The sequence below is a fragment of the Thunnus albacares genome, chromosome 20 (assembly GCF_914725855.1).
Source record: "Thunnus albacares chromosome 20, fThuAlb1.1, whole genome shotgun sequence".
NCBI classification, from domain to species: domain Eukaryota; kingdom Metazoa; phylum Chordata; class Actinopteri; order Scombriformes; family Scombridae; genus Thunnus; species Thunnus albacares.
In genome coordinates, this window is record NC_058125.1 from 21113397 (window position 1) to 21130599 (window position 17203).

General features: G+C 40.0%; 2 protein-coding genes across 2 annotated transcripts; one reads left to right on the forward strand and one right to left on the reverse strand.

Moving 5' to 3' along the window:
- Positions 1-16: 16 nt before the first annotated feature.
- mrpl43 (mitochondrial ribosomal protein L43) lies at positions 17-4056 on the reverse strand. The gene is made up of 3 exons (XM_044337204.1): positions 3767-4056; positions 1955-2061; positions 17-669 (listed from the first exon to the last, which is right to left on the reverse strand). Exons 1-3 carry the CDS (start codon positions 3895-3897, stop codon positions 452-454), a joined length of 456 nt encoding a protein of 151 aa, XP_044193139.1. The 5' UTR covers positions 3898-4056; the 3' UTR covers positions 17-451.
- Positions 4057-4164: 108 nt separating this feature from the next.
- On the forward strand, positions 4165-10458 carry twnk (twinkle mtDNA helicase). The gene is made up of 7 exons (XM_044337203.1): positions 4165-4331; positions 4568-5228; positions 5715-6417; positions 6745-6985; positions 8269-8376; positions 8618-8759; positions 9507-10458. Coding segments are annotated over exons 1-7 (2223 nt in total). The 5' UTR covers positions 4165-4329; the 3' UTR covers positions 9873-10458.
- Positions 10459-17203: the final 6745 nt, after the last annotated feature.

A 17203-nucleotide genomic window follows, 5' to 3' on the forward strand; every position in this document is an offset into this window, starting at 1 on the left:
AACACCAATGCCAGCGTTCGCATAAAGAAACATTTCTTTATTTCATACAAACTTCCATCTGATGAGTAGTGCTTGCACTTGAACTTGTACATGAATCTTCAAATAACCTTGAGATTAAAAACAAGTTATCTGCTTTTTAGTATGCCAGCTGACAAGCCTCTGGTGTATTCATGTTAAGTCTTCTCAAATGTGGCAGAGATGTGTATTATTCTGAACCAGACAAGTGGATTTGCTGCCACTGCCAGACAGAAGAGCTTAGTAGAAGATGTTCAGTCAATAGTGGGATCTTCAGCAGACGTTTCCAACCTGTATGCTGTAAAATTGCCACAAAAACCAGAACATGTCCCAGTTACTTTAACAGCTTCAAAATAAGGACTTGCTATAGTAACTGAAATTAAGCAATGATTTTCTGGAAACATCCAAACTGTTTGACTTTTCTATTGTCCAGTCTTTATTCAGTGCTCTGTTTCTGTGGTCTGATGGGGCCGATAGACGGGGGCCGGTTGGTGAAAGGGTGCCACTGGCCCTGGATGCTGGGGTTGTCTGTGTGGAAGGGTTTGCGGATGCGGATGATGTCCAGGCCAGACTGATTAGTCAGCTTGGTCAAAAGCTCTGAAATCTGCTGAGACGTTTTGCTTGTGATGATTTCTTCCCTCACGTTGCCGTTCACTGCAGGAAGGGCAAAAAGGAAATCAATAAAGTTAGAGTTAAAAGAGGATAGGTACAGAATATTTTGGAGTGTCAACAAGTCAATTCACATTTAACTCAATCAATGTGAAACACTAGTGGCATTTAATTTCTACCTGAATCAATAAAGGCCTCATAAAGCCAGTGTTATACTGCCCCCTACAGTATCTAGAAGTAGTCACTCTTTATTGTAGTTAACATGACAAAAGCTTAAACTTGTCACAAACGCCACCAAAAAGGCTGATTATAACCCTGAACCTGTCCTTTCAATTGCGAAGACATTAGTATGATTTTGAATGAGTAGTAGTTGATGTTGCAGCCAGCGTACTGTATGTTTCTGATCTGCTTAAAATTTCGAACACCAAACAATGACCATGAAAAATCCAGTATGTAGTCATTTGAACTAAATAGTTAATTTAACAGACCATAAATAAAACATGAATGAGAACACAGGAAAATATTGTAATGAGTATTAATTTGGTATGACTTTAGTTTACAGGCCCCAGGCCACAGAACTGATACGTCAAGAAATTACTGTGTAACACACACACATAATTTCCAATTAACTAAATCCAAAATAAGTCTTTTACTCAAGGTAAAAATGTAAATTTGTGTAGAGACAAATATACAACTCAACATATATGGAGAATAGGACTGCAACTATTAATTATTGTCATTGTTGATTAATCTGTGTTCTTGTTTTCTTGAATCAATTAACTGTTTGGTCGATAAAATGTCAGGAAATACAGGAAAGTTCCCTTTAAAATCTGCTTAAGCTCAAGGTGAGGTGTTTAAATCTGTTGTTTTGTCCAACCAACAGTCTGAAACCCAAAGATGTTCAATTTATTATTAAATTAAGACAAAGAAAAGCAGCAAATCCTCCCAATTTAGAAGTTGCAGCGAGGAAATGTAAGGTTTTTTAACTGATCGATTGATCAACTAATTGTTTCAGCTCTATAAGGAGATGAGTTTCCTTTAAAGAACATCTAAAATCATTTTAGTTTACCAAAATAAATATTGATTTATTATTGGGAACGTTATTCTCCATTAAACTCAACAAAACTAACTTAAGTTAAATAATTATCTCTGAACTTTATCTCTATTTTCCATGTAGCTCTGTTAATACCAATTTACATAGTTCTTTACAGGAAACTTACAGGACCTGTAAAATAAATCCTTCTCATTCATTCTATACATAGAAATATGTAATAAAACAGAAATCCAGGTTTCACCAAGTGTCCCAAAACACAAAGTCATAAACACTTACAGTATTCTGCAACTATTTTGGGTATCCTGCAGGACTGAGGCGACACATACACAACAGTTCCAGGGTTCTTCTTGGCATAATCCACCACTCCCTCCTCAATAAAGTCCCTGAAAAAGAAGAAGAGGACAATAATGGTGAAGTTTGTGGGTGTTTTTGGATTGGTAGGTTTAGAAACATTCAGTATCTTATCTTATTAGTGGCAACAGGAATATCATATGTTACCTTTTGTTGAACTGCACCTGATGATTACGTTCTTTATGAGCCATAATGGAACGTAACTCTAATTAGGCTACTCAAGTACAGCGCTTGAGTAATTCATTTTGAGGTAATTGTATACTACTTTTTATATAATTGCACTTTTTACTCAACCTGACATATCATGATCTGCTTACTAGAGCTGCAACGATTAGTCGATCAAACAGAAAATTCATCTACAACTATTATGATAATCGTTTTAGTCTTTTTTCAAGCAAGAACGATCCATTTTTGCTGGTTGCAGCTTCTCAAATGTGAGGATTTTAAGGTTTTTCTGTGTCATACATGATAGTAAACTGAATATCTTTGGGTTTTAGACTGTTGGTTGGACATCTGAAGACGTCACCATGAGCTCTAATAAGGACATTTGATAGACAAAACAATGAATTGAGAAAATAATCAATAGATTAAATGCTAATGAAAATAATCATTATTTGCAGCCCTACTGCTTACAAGTTATGATTATCACAATGTAAATAAAAATAATATAAAACTGACTGGAGTAATTCTACTACCTAATGAGCAATTTTACTTTAGATACTTTATGTACATTTTGCTGATACTTCTTTTACTTATTTTAATGAAGGACTTTTGCTTATAGTAGAGTAATTTTACACTGCAGTATTTATACTCTTACTAAAGTAAAGAATTTTTCCAGCACTGACTATTGGCTAATTTAGATTATTTTTTTGAATGAATATTTTTCCCATTTACTCCAGAAAAAGTAAGGAGATGCAAAAACAAAGTTTTCTTAAAATTCTCATTAACACCACTCGCGACAGAAAAAAGTGAAAAGACAGGGATAGAAAAATCGAGCCATTTTTCTTCAGATTTGTGAAGATGGAACCAGCAAATAAATGCAAATAAAGCTAAAATTACTACTCAGTGTTCAAGCTAGGAAAGGTAGGATTTATCAACGGATCCTTTGAGTACAAGGCCATGATTCCTGTAGTGACATCCTGTTACAATGTGAACATGTAAACACATCACATTACATACAGCATACTGTCACTGATTTAAATGATAAGTTCACAATTTTTAAAGTCTGTCTTAAAACAACAGTCAGGTGTCCATATGAACAGTGAAAGAGGTTTTCCTCGCTGTAATTATTCCTCCTGATCATACTGGTTATTAAAAGATCACGTTCAAATGTGCTTTCAATGTAAGTGATGGGGATCAAAATCCACAATGTGTCCACATAGTCTTTTTTTTTGTTGCAAAAATGCATTTAAAAGTTTGCCTGAAGCTTATATGAGTCTTCCGCAGCCTGAGTCAGTCATATCAAGAGGATATATGCAACATTTACAGTCTTATTGGCATCAAATTCCCTCTCTGTGTTTCCCTGTTGAGCTGCGGTGGAAGAATAGTAACAAAAATAGGGACATTTTTGCACAGGACTGTGGATTTTGGTCCCGATGTAAATGTGTTATGAAAGGATCTTCTAATAGCCAGTATGAACAGGAGGAATGATAATGGCACCTGGCTGTCGTTTTAAAACAGACTTGAAAAACGGTGAACCCGTCCTTTAAAAATTCAGTTTATTTTTTTTTTCTTTACCTGACTCCTAACGAGCTCTGAGCGTTTTTGGAGAAGATGAGGGAGATCCGTTTCAGCTGGCAGACGTACCGACCGACCCCGTTCTGAAGGACGCTCTTCAGGAAGCGACTCGATGTCGCTCTGGCGGTCATTTTCTAACGGTCGGTTAACGGTTATCTAATGACAAGTAAAACATTAAAACCGTTGGACACAGAACAAACCGTTAAACACGTTAAATAGCAAAAACACTCATGGGAGACGACTTCACGGGCATGTCCGTTGAGCACTTGTTCGGTCGAAAATATATTCCGGAGTGAAACATATATCACTGAAACGACCGTTAAAAACAAAATCAGACTATATAATAATACATCCGTCAGCAAATCATAATGTTAAATTTTATTTGTGTATATATTTTGTGAAAAGCTTCTGAAAGGTATCGAAATGTAAGATTAAAATGTGGCGTAAATAAATTGCCGTTCGGTGCATTTCGCTGTATATTTCACACGGACTTGTTTTGAAAGCGCACTGAAAAGCCCGGGTATAAGGAGCATGGAGGAAAATGTGAGGACAGACAGCAGAGCATGTAAGCTTAAGTTTATGTGTTTTTTTTCCGTTATGAAGTGTAAGACATTTCCAGTGGAGTCTTTCATAGATGTTTAAGCTAATTTTCATGAGTAGTCTGAGTCCGTTTAAACAAAATATAACTGTTTTCTGCCTCACTGTTTGTCCTTTCTCTGTCTAACTAGGTCACCCAAGATGTACACTAAACCCACCTTGTTTTTTCGTATTATTCTGATGTTTTTCATATTTTCATTGCAGGTACAATGTCTTAAACAGACAAGTGATGTGGCGGAGCTCGCTGTTGAGGGGCACCACCTGTCTCCTGCAGGTGGTAGCCCCGAGGTTTCTCCCCCAAAGACATTTTTCCTCCCCCGTGTTGAGACTCCTCACCCAGAGGCTCCTTCACAGGCCTGCAGTGGCTTCATGTGGCTTAAGGTTTAGGGGTGCAGACTATTTCCTGGCACACAGTGGGGTAAGGGCGTATAAAAAGGATGCAAAGTCAAATGTAGAGTTTCCTGTGAGCCCCATCACAGTCACTGACATCAAAGCGTATCTACGCTCCAAAGACATCCCCTTCCACGATGGTTACAGCTGCCTGCACACCCCGAGCATCTTCATGGACACAGCCACCAGGAAGGACAGATTCTCCTTGTTCATCGATAAAACAACTGGGCAGTTTCTGTGCAAGGACACCCTAGTGGGAGGGAGCTGGGAGGACCTTCAGGACTGCCTGGAGGTGATGCAGAAGGAGGAGCAGGACTTCCTCAGCCCTCATGTGCTGCTGGGTTATCATGAAAGTGTGGAGGAGCAGGAGGAGACGGAGAGGGAGCTGAAGGAGGTTCAGAGGATCTGGTCTAGCTCTGTGCCCCTTTCTGACGTCCCTGAGGACGAGGCTCAGCTGATCAAAACTATGTTCCAGGTATTGATGGAGATGTGTTGGTGTATCTAAATATACACTTTGATTTTGATTTTGTTTTTTATACTTTTAGGGTTTTTTTGTAATGTTTTTTTTTTTGTATTGGTGAAAATACAGGCAAAGCACAGTGCATGTATAGATATGAAAATGCTTGTTATGTGTTTAACTTTTTCAACAATAATTAGAAAAACAAAATACAAACAACAAAATAGGGGAAAAAAACAGAAATGCTCAATAAAGTCGTACATTGAAACCTTTGAAGTAACAATGACAGCATTGTAAGACACTATCATATCGAAATCATTCAAAAGCATATTATTATGATGAGCTACTATAGCTACAGTAGCACCCTAATTCAGGTTTGAGCCCCGCACTGACAACAAGAACAAAAAGATGCAATTGTGTACCATCAGCATAGAAATTAGAAGAAATACATGTCAAGAGTGTTTTCCTCACAGGATGATCATATTTATCAATGTTTTGTTTCAGATCACAAAGATCTCCAATGCAACGCTGAAGAGGTTTGGTGTGAGGCTCTTCAAGCCGACCAAGAGCCTGGTTTTCCCCTGGTTCGGGGGACCCAACGCCTCTTTAAAAGGGGTGAAGCTCATTTCTGCCCAAAGCACAGACACTGAGAAAGTTATTTATAATGAAGCTACGGTACCAAAGTGTAATTCCTACTACAACCTGTTTGGTCTTCCTCTGGTGGGCCGTATGGACTCTGAGGTGGTGTTGACTGGTCATGAGTTGGACACCCTGGCTGTGAGCCAGGCCACAGGACTGCCTAGTGTTGCTCTTCCACGTGGGGTCAGCTGCCTTCCACCGATTCTGCTGCCCTACCTGGAGCAGTTCAAGCGGGTGACGCTGTGGCTGGGAGGCGACATGCGCTCCTGGGAGGCGTCCAAGATCTTTTCACGCAAGCTGGGTCTTAGGCGCTGCTCGCTGGTGCGGCCCGGAGAGTACCGGCCGTGTCCCGTCGAGGCGCTGTCCCAGGGTAAGAATTTAAGCCACATCATCAAAGCCTCCATCCCAGCGGCCCATAAGTCCATAGTGTCCTTCAAGCAGCTCAGAGAGGACGTGTACGGGGAGCTGGTGAACACTGAGCAGGTGGCTGGAGTGAAGTGGGCGAGGTTTCCACAGCTCAACAAGATCCTGAAGGGCCACCGCAAGGGGGAGCTGACTGTTTTCACAGGTATCATGATGTTTAAAGATCCAAGATGTGATTTATGTTTCTCAACCAATTATAAGCTTATGAGCTTTTGAACTTAAGTGGTGTGGCTACCCTTTTTGTTTAAATATTGATGATAGATTGGACTATAACAAACAGGACATAAAAAATAACACACACACACACACACACACAGCCGGCCAAGTTTATTTTTACTCAACCTCCCAAAATAACATACAGTATTCAGTATATGGGGCAGGAAGGCCGGGCTGTGTAACACTTCTTTTAGACATGTAGAATTTGAAATAACAACACTCTTAATGCATGTGGTCATGTTTCTTCATTAACCAGGCCCTACTGGAAGTGGGAAGACCACCTTTATCAGCGAGGTGGCCCTGGACCTTTGCATGCAGGGCGTCAACACGTTATGGGGCAGCTTTGAGATCAACAATGTGCGTCTGGCTAAAATCATGCTGACTCAGTTTGCCATGCAGAGGCTGGAGGAGAACCTGGAGCAGTATGACTACTGGGCGGACAAGTTTGAAGAGCTGCCGCTCTACTTTATGACTTTCCACGGACAGCAGAACATCAAGTAAGTCTTTTCAGTGTTATAGGAATCCAGCTAGTTGTACTTTTGCTTTCATGGATGCAGTTTTCTTGTTCATCTCGGCCAGTTTTATGTAATTGCAGGCTGATATGGAGTAAGTGTCAGGCAAGAACAGAACATTAAGTAATTCAGTTGAAGTACTTTGAAGGATGAAGCATTTGTTATTCTGTATTTTTCTTATTTCCAACAAATGTCATGAAAAGACCAAAACAAACAAGTCATTCAACACCACTTTCTGTCAGTGACAGTCACAGAGATATTAGAGGAGAGAAGAGGCTTTTATAGTCTACAGTAGGTAGTGTTACACTGTCAGGTGCAACAGAGGATGATACTGGACCTACAGAAACACCCAGAGGCAGCTATCAGAGTGAGAGAAGCTTCCTAGCAACTTGAAATGTAGAAATTGCTTCGCCAAAAAAATACCAATAAAAATCACAAAATGTAAAAACCCTCTCATTAATCTGGCAGCCATGATGATGATAATATGGTGACCAGAATATAAATTTAGCATTAAAGTGGCAATGAAGATCTCCGTTTTGTTCTCTTTGGCGGCACCATATGGTGTTAAACGGTAATTGCAGGTGTGTTTTTGACCACACTCGACCTCACTCCAAACAGTCCAAACAGTGTCACGCTGTGTGACGTCAAGCTAGCACAGGCGAGTTGAAAAGCAAGTCTGTTGCGTTGGGTCCACCTATCCTCTCTAGTGGATCAACTACTGGATGATGGACAACGCCACTTGTGATTTGAATTCATGGCGGGAAAGTCGCCTTCGACACCTAGTTCATAATAATCATAATACTACAAATGCAAGAGCTGTGATCAGCGGGCTATAGGCTCAGTCACCATTGTGTCACCTCATTCAGTGATAGATAGTGACTTAACAGACATTTATTTAAATGAAAATCTTAGAGATTATAATTTCAGCTTTGTTTTAATTATTTATTTTTATTTTAGTTCATTCCAGTATCATATTTAAACTCTAAATTAATTCAGATTAAGACATTATAATTCTAAGTCAAACAAGTGTTTCTCCCCTTTTGAAGAAAGTCAGACATGAACATCTGCTCGTGACTCGTGCGACAGGTCTGTACCACTCATGAATTTTGTTTGTACCTAAGAGGAAATTCTAAGTACGAAGAACTGATGAATGCCACAAACTTTCTTAAGCCACTCATACGTGCCTCTTAAGAAAGAAATCTGTTCCATCGTGTGTTGGTGGGCGGTAGGTGTACTTGGACTGACCCTTCTCTGACCTTTTTCTGCAGGACAGTGCTGGACACTATGCAACACGCTGTCTACCTCTATGATATCAACCATGTCATCATTGACAACCTGCAGTTCATGATGGGACAAGAAAACCTCTCAGTGGACAAGTGAGTAAGAGTTAAGACAAATGAAAGATGAACAAACAAACAAACAAACAAACACGGCTTCTCCTCAGTTTCTTCACACCATCTCTTGTTTGTTTGGTTTGTGATAATAGCAACAATAAAATCAAGGTGTCTTTTGAGAAGAATTTAAGTCTTGGCACAGTTGGTTGGGGTTTTTGATACGACAGATGGAAATTAAAGGTAAACTTTCTGATGGAAATGGATGATGTCTCCTCTGATCCAGGTTTGCAGTCCAGGATCACATTATCGGAGCATTCAGGAAGTTTGCCACCAACACCAGCTGCCACGTGACTCTGATCATTCATCCTAGAAAAGAGGAGGACGACAGAGAGCTGCAAACCGCATCTATCTTTGGTTCTGCAAAGGTAAGAGGGGAATGTAGTCACAGGGCTACTATCGATGTAGTATCCATATGCATACGTTTCAGTTGTATCAACCTGGAAGACAAAGAAAGAACAGAACAAGAGAATAAGTTTTTAGCTTTTTCTGTTTCTCCATTGTAGTTTATTCACTCATTGATCTTTTAACAAGTTTTAACAACTGTCAAATACCAGTTTGGCTAAATTGTATCTCTAATCAGATTTTAAAATGTGTTTATTTATTCTTTGAGCAGAAAATTCCTTATTTAAATCATTTGTACTTTTACAGTAGACATAGTTCTTAGACAGCTGCTTTGTTTTAAGTCAAAATTAAATGCGGATGCATTGAGAATAGGGCTGCAAATAACCTTTTTTATGACCTTTTTATATTATCAATTAATCTGATGACTGTTTTCTTGATTAATTGACTAGTTGTTTGGTCTAATAAATAATCAAAAAACAGTCCAAAACCCCCAAATATTCAATTCACTATAATGTAAGACCAAGAAAAGTGGCAAATTCTCACATTTGAGAACCTGGAACCATCAAGTGTTTGGCACTTTTGCTTAAAAAATCAATTGAGAAGTTTGACATTATAAAAAATAAGAGAAGGATTTTGTCAATAAACATGATTATATTCTTTTAAGTAAGGTAACATAAAAAGTTTTGGTATCTGTACAAAAACTTAGGTACTTGGGTAGTCTTGTTATCTGCTGTAACTAATGCACATCTCAACCACTAACCTCCTTCCAGGCCAGCCAAGAAGCAGACAACGTCCTCATTCTGCAGGAGAAGAAGCTGGTCACGTGTCCCGGCCGCAGGTCCCTGCAGGTGACAAAGAACCGTTTCGATGGAGACGTGGGCATCTTCCCCCTGGATTTCATCAAGTCCTCGCTCACCTTCTCGTCTCCCGTCAAGGGCAAGCACAAGCTGAGGAAGGTCACCCCCAAGCCGGAGAACGAGGAGGGCGAATGGAACGAGGAGGTCGAAGGGAAAGAGGTGACGGTGAAGAAAGAAGAGGTTAAAAAGGAGAAAGCAGAGAAAGCGGCCAAAACCACAAAGACCCCACGATCCGTTAAGAATCCTGCAACAGGAAATGGAACCATGCAGAAGCAATAAGTATAATTCATAGACAGTATGGATCATTTTCTCTGTGTCCATATTAATAATCAGAGGCAGAAAAAAGGGAAAGAAAAGATGATCCAGAGTCAAACCTTTGTCCTCATGTCTTTTTATATAAAAGATAATATTGTCAGACAGTTTTATGTCCATATTATAACATAGAGTTCAACTAAGCTGAACATATACTGTAGTAATGCACACATGATTATATATAGAATACATGAAATAACGTCTCTGTAATTCACAGCAAAACATGTAGTTAGACTCCAGAAAAATTTGATTTTGAAATGTAATTACATCATGGAATGAAGAATGGATATTTCAACCCGAATGTGAGCTCATGTTACACTTCTACACAGTTTCTGAAGATTTTCTATACAGATACTACTGTATATTCCGTTTTATTGTAGACTCAAGTCTGAAATACTGTTTAAAATACTGTGACAAAAAGCTTCTGTTTTCATGGTTATGTTCAATATTTCAAGGCACTTACACACTACTACAATGTGATCCTACTGATTTTTTTTGTACAATGATGTATTGAACGAGCAGCTTGTTTTATAATAAAAAATTTTGTGATGCAGCTTTTTTTTGTGTGTTTTCATTTGTGGTCAACAGGGGGCAGTATGCACTCAACACATGTCAGTTAACTTGAGTGCAGATAAAAGCTGATGTGACTAAACCCTTATTTACAACTGGCATTCATAACTTGACCACAAACATGTGTGTTTGATTTAGCTCTGTCTTTACACATAAATGTGACTATTTTAACGTTGATGAAACAATTTGCCCCAGATGTCTGCGTGATGTACAAGCGTGACAGTGCACAATCATGCATAATAGTAGGAAAAATATGCTTGACGCAGCATCTTTGTTGATTCTGCACTACTTGGTAAAGCTGGAAATAGTGATTGCTTTTCATATAAATCTTTTGGCAGCTCACAAGAGAACTTCAGAGATCTTTGGCCCTGCTGTGAGCACTGCCACCTTTTGAATACTGATAATTAAGGAAAGCTTAGATAACACATGTTGAGAAGGTGATGCGGGTCAATAGAGTTTAACACACCTACCTAATACCTTCCCTTTACTGACAGGAGGAGGCATCTCCAGTGTCACATTACGTAATCCATTATTTAGAGTGAGTGACTTTTAATAAATGCAAAGTCTGTTTCGAAAACATCTTCATATGAATATTTCATAGGTGAAATCAATTGCCTTGCTTGCACTGGTATGGGGTTACACGTAGATTCAGCAGCTTTCAGGAGCGAGAAAGACTGTTCCTGCAAGATGAGGGTCGTATTTCATCGCTGCAAAGCCGAATAAATGTCAGATTTATGATAAGGGAAGGGTTCAGTGTGGGGATATTAAAGTGCCTGTGTGTTTTATATCAGGGCCTTTGATGATTTTCAACCTTGGCATCCGTACTGAGTAAATTTTGTCTCACCCTGGGAGTTACACTCATTAAAAAATTAATGATCTTTGCACTTTGGGAATCTCATTAAGACACTGTAGGACTCCTGTACATTTACTCAAATACTGTACTTAAATACAATTTTGAGGTACTTGTACTTTACTTGAGTATTTCCATTTGATGCTACTTTAAACTTCCACTCCACTACATATCAGAGGGAAATGTACTTTCTACTCCACTACATTTATTTGACAGGTTTAGTTACTTTTCAGATGAAGATTCGACACAATGGATAATATAACAAGCTTTTAAAATACAACACATTGTTAAAGATGAAACCAGTGGTTTCCAACCTTTTTGGCTTTTGATGTCTTACAAAAAGCAGTGTGTAGTCGGGGTCACATATCAGATGTCTATTAGTTGTTAACAGCTTCACCAAATAGTGATTTTTCCCTCTAAACTTCTCACATGCTTTCATTTCAATAAATGTTCAAATGATCCAATATATCACCAAATTAAAGATTAGAGAAAAAGTCCAAAAACTGAAAACAGATTTGTTTATCAGAACTTTGTTTTTTTCTTCTTTCCTCTCCCATTAATCATCTCACGACCCTTCAGATTTGTCTGGTGACCCTTTGGAGGGGCCTGACCCCTACGTTTGGAACCACTGGACTAAACATGCTAACTGTATATAAAGTAGTTGAAACTAGCTCCACCTCCAGCAGCTACAACAATAACATGCTGCTCGAACACTGATGCTTCAGTATTAATCTAATGATGTCATATATAATAATATATCAGTCAGAGGGACCAAACATTGCTGTATTGGTACTTTTACAGACTGCCTGTGGCACCAGAAACAAGCACATAATATCACGTAAACCAAAGATGGCTGTCATACCTGTATCGTTGTATGTTTGGTTTATGAAATATTGTTTGATATTGTTCTACCAGTCTTTGCCACAGTCCACATTTCACAGAGAAAGGGGCCTCTCTGTCTGCCTCTGGGCTCCATTTCTGACAGACCAGCCCAGGGAAGCTGCTGGCACTGGATTCACTTTACACATGGTATGTTGACCCCTGAGCTCCTTGGACAGCTGAAATTGTAAAATATTGTTGTAAGCTGTGGGAATCATTCCTGTGTGTGTTTGATAAATGTAAGTCACTGTAGATGAGATGGCAGAGGGGAGACAATTCCTGGTCAGATGCAGTGATTGCCAGAGTTTTTTTCCATACTTCTCTCATTTTTTTCTTCTCTGAGCCTTCCTTTAGTGCTTAATGTTTTCCTGTGAATGTTTTACTGCTGTGTAAGTACACGTTGCTTTTCATAATGACTCCAGGCTGTGTGCCGGATGGGTCTGAGTGTCCTCTTGACAGTGTGGGTGTGGGAAAGGGCTGCTGAGGCCTCTGAATGGGGCTCTTTGTGTTTTAAGGCATTTCTGAGCCCAGATGATGGCAGTTCCATCTCCTACCAGCTCCTAAAAAGAGGGAAAAACAAAAATTGGAACGAATGAGAACTTACTCAAATATTTACACTCCATAGCTGTCAGCCACGCTATTATTTTGTTTCATCCAACTAGGCTTTCAGAGATCATAGATCAAGTTTTTTATTTCTTTTCAAAGAGTAAACAGGCGGTGAAGATACACAACTACGTTAAACGCTGAAATCATTATGTACGTCAGAGTGCAGCGCTGCAAGTCTGATTGTTCTCTTTTGTTTTGAATGGCTTGTACCGATCAGAGCTTTGCATGCCTATTCAAATAGCTGCCATCTGGAGAGGGAAGGAGATGAAACAACTTGAGTTACTCTTAATCATGAAGCAAACAAATTGTGCAGAGACCAAAAGAATTCCACTTCATCAAAACACTATAGGATATGAGAGGACGTGAATAGAAGGAGGCCAAGGAAAGATGTTTCAGCTGCAGATAAATCCTCCTGTCATGCAGCATTTGACCTTAAATCCACTGAAAACATCACAATCAGATGTGATGATGAAGAGTATTAGAAATAGATCTACTCCCTAAACTGACTCCACAAACAAGAAAAAATCCAGGCATTATCATAACAGCGAAAAATGAACTTGAAGCCCCCAGCTGCTCTCGGCAGTGCTGATGATGGGACGCATGGATACATGACATGCATACAGCTCTCCGACCCATTAGCTGCCCTTCATTAAGGCAACTATTTGACCAAGTCTGGAGGTAATTTCATGACCTTCAGTCGAAGTTAATCAGCCGGGGGTTTTGGCACTGCAAAGGGACTTTACTCAAAGACTCAGATGGGGTCAAATTTAGAGTATTTTCAGCTCATCTTGGTTATTCACTTTCTGGCCCAGAGTTAGATGAGTAAATCAATAGCACTCTCAAATCTGTCCAATAAATATAAAGCTAAATCCAGCAGCTGGTTAGTTTAGCTTAGCATATAAAATGGAAACAGCAAGCCTGCTGGTTCTGTCCAAAATAATTAACACATTATGTCTTGTTTGTTTAATTTGTACAAAAACTGTAAAAGTGTCAAAACGACAAGTTGTGGTTTTGTAGTCAGGCTAGCTGTTTCCCTCTGCTTCCAGTCTTTATGCTAAGCTAAGGCTGCTGGATGTAGCTTCATATTTAAACACATTTAAGTGTAGTAACAACCTTCTCATTTCACTGTGCGAATCAAAACATTTCTCAAAATTCTATCTATTCCCGTAAAGCATGTTTGTGCACTTCCTTGTGGCTTAATTAAGTATGGGGAAATGTGCGCTTTCTTTCTTTGATGCAACAACAGACTCATTGTTTATGAAGAATTTCTGCTTTTATATTGAACAATACGGTACAGCAGAGAGAGAGACTGGAAATGTCACACACTCTGATATCCACTTCTTTAATGAGTTGTGAACAATGTGTAGCTTTGATTGTGAGTTAAACACATTTGGGCCAAAAAATCTTCTTTGGAAATTGGAAAATCATCCATGGTATAGCCAAAAGCTCTGGAACAAGTGAATGCAGTGAAAAAGCGGATGGTGAGTTAAAATCCTTGGCATTGTTTGAATACTTGGTGTACCAGTTCATTCACTCACTTATTCACTGAATTTTAAATGCATTTTTAGACTAATCTGGGACTCATTTTTCATGCTGCTGGATAAACCCCAAATTTAGCAGCTGAAAGAAACAGTGAGAATGTTTTTTGACCCAGACTGACATTAAAATAGAAAGTGTGACAGAACATGCTGGGAGAACATTGAGAGCATGGAGGGGTACAATGAGTATGTAGAACAAGTTCAACAGTACACTGTGTCTGTCTATGGTTGTGTCACATTACAATTTCTCCTCTTTGAAGCCGGCACAGTAACTTTTCTTATCCTTGAGTGGGAAACTGAGTATTATTTGCACAGTCCATGAATTGGATGCAAACTGAAATGCTCACAAATAACACCATTCCCATCATGGCAACATGAAGCGCATGCCTTGGTTCTCTGTGCATTTGCAGCCAGAGCACGCTGAGGACTCATGCCGCTTGCAGACAGACCAGAGGATGTTTCAGACTCAAAGCTGATTCAAGATGCCCCAACGACCATCCCCTCAATGTCAGGTCATGGGTGGGTGGGGGGTTTACTCTGCCTCACTTACTCACGTGCACTCTGCACGTTTGACCCATATTACCCAACAGTAGGTCTGCTGTTGTGCATATTAATAACCATGCGCACATCCTCCCCGCTGTGCTCCCAGACCAGGAGAAGGCTCGTGTTTCAGCTCATTATGTGAATTTAAAGAATAAGAATGGCAATATTCTATACTTTTAGTATTATCAACAAATCCTATGAAGAACCACAATCAGCTCCATTGTAGGCCTAAAATGATTAAAAAAACATGTCCATGAGCCAAACCGTTGCACTGGGTGACATTATAATGAACATGGCCACTGTAGTTTGTTTTGAATTTATACCACATACGAGGGAGGACCCAAAACTCCAGGAATTGCTAAAAAAATCTTTCACCTTTCTAATCCCCTTCAAAGTACTCTCCTCGAGCCGGGATACACTTGTCCCAGAGCTTCTCCCATCCCTGGAAACATTTCCTGTTGTCATCTTTTGTCACCGTGTCCAGAGCCTCCTGCATGTCTTCCATGGTGGATGACTACACCCTACTCCCGTCTATCGATGGCTTCCGGAAAATTTTGGGTCACCAATCGAATACTGTCCTGCTGTGTAGCCTATTGATCTGCATCTGAAAATAGTCCCCAACAAATGCACTATTTACTCCCGTTTGCTTAAAACTACAGTGCCCAGCGGCAAAATGATTTACCCTTTTTTATATAAAAAACAACAAAACTATATATTTGTGTTGAATTTTAGGGTTCGTTCTTGACCACGGAAACAACAGCATGACAAAGAAAAATCTAATCTAAAATAATCTAGCTGAGTTTACTTGCTGTTTCTGAAGTTTTTAACCACATGTCATGGTTTTCCTCAGTGGATAGAGTTGCTCAGTTGTCACGGAGATGGTTTAGTGTCATCATGTGACCTAAGGATAGAATTTCGGTCATTTTAACAGCAGGCGGGCTCTCCCATCTCCATGACAGCTGAACAACTCCATCCACTTAGGAAGGACATAAGAATGGTTGAAAGCTTCGGAAACAAATCGGGCTTTGTGTTTAGAGCTTTTTTTGTGAAGCCATATTTTCGTGACCAGTTATTAAAGATTTTTGTATTCAGTAGGAAAACAATGGGCTTTAGGCTGAGTGCTACAGACAGGAACATATTGAGAGACAAAAGAACACATTGTTTTGGTCTTCTGATGGGATTTATTATCAATAACTAAGATATGGAATAACACCAGACTTTATTCTCAACGAACCCTGATATTTGAATGAATAGGAGCATTTTGTCATTTGTTTCTGCTAGTGTTTGAACTTAATACATGTGTGACTCAAAGAAAATCTAGTGGCTTTGAACTGTAAAGACCTTGGTGAGTTGCAGAAATGTGCAGTGAATGTGAGCCGGTCTCTTCTGTTGAACGCCCACAGTGCTTTACCTCTCCATGGGTGGCAGGTAGAGAGGTTCACCTACAAACATCTAAAGGTCACTCAGCATGTTTTGCTCTTGGGTGCTCTGTCAGTGCACCCATACTGAGCTGCAGTCTGTCTCACACCAATTCCAGCATCCTTACAGGTCCCGTTATTTTTCCTCAGTCACCTCAGAAATGTAGAGGATACCATGCGCTCGTGTCTCAAATTCTGGGCTGTCATGTAGCATTAGCAACGGGCCTTTAGTTAACCATCCACCCCCGGTGACAGAGCTGTACTGTAAACACCTGCCGTCTCAGTGTGCTCGACTGGCCGTGCTCTGCCTTTTGAACACGACAGGGAAAGCTTTTGCGAGACACCAGCATGCCCAGGGCTTTATGTAACACCAAGATCTGGCCAAAGAGAACGCTGAGGAGCTTAATCTGCCCTGGCACCAACGGGTGTAGAGGCTGCTCAAGAGCCCTGAGGGGACTAGAGAGGGTGCACCATCTTACTCAGCTGTTCAGGCTTCTCGGCGTGCTGGAAAAATTATAGAGGTTAAATTAGGGGGCAGGTAGGGTGACAATGAGAGAATAAATAGTGGTAGTAGAGGACTGTTGGGTTTGTGGTCAGGAAAGTGGAGTCTGAGGTGGAGCGAATAGACGAGGAAACTGCTAAATGAGGCTTTGAGCAGTGGCAATCTCTGTTTTTAATGAGTGGAGGGCCTCATTCCTCTTAAGCAAGCGGTCAGAATTAGAGTCCTACACCAGGGATAAGTGAGGCTCTTGGCAGGGCCCCAGCACCTCACACCAGACTTTCTTTTCATTCACTCTGAGAGCGAGAAAGACAGAGAGAAAGGGAGCCGGAGACAGCTTTGCCCAGCCAACCAGGCCTACTCCAGAGCCAGGCCAAAGAAAATGCCCATTCACT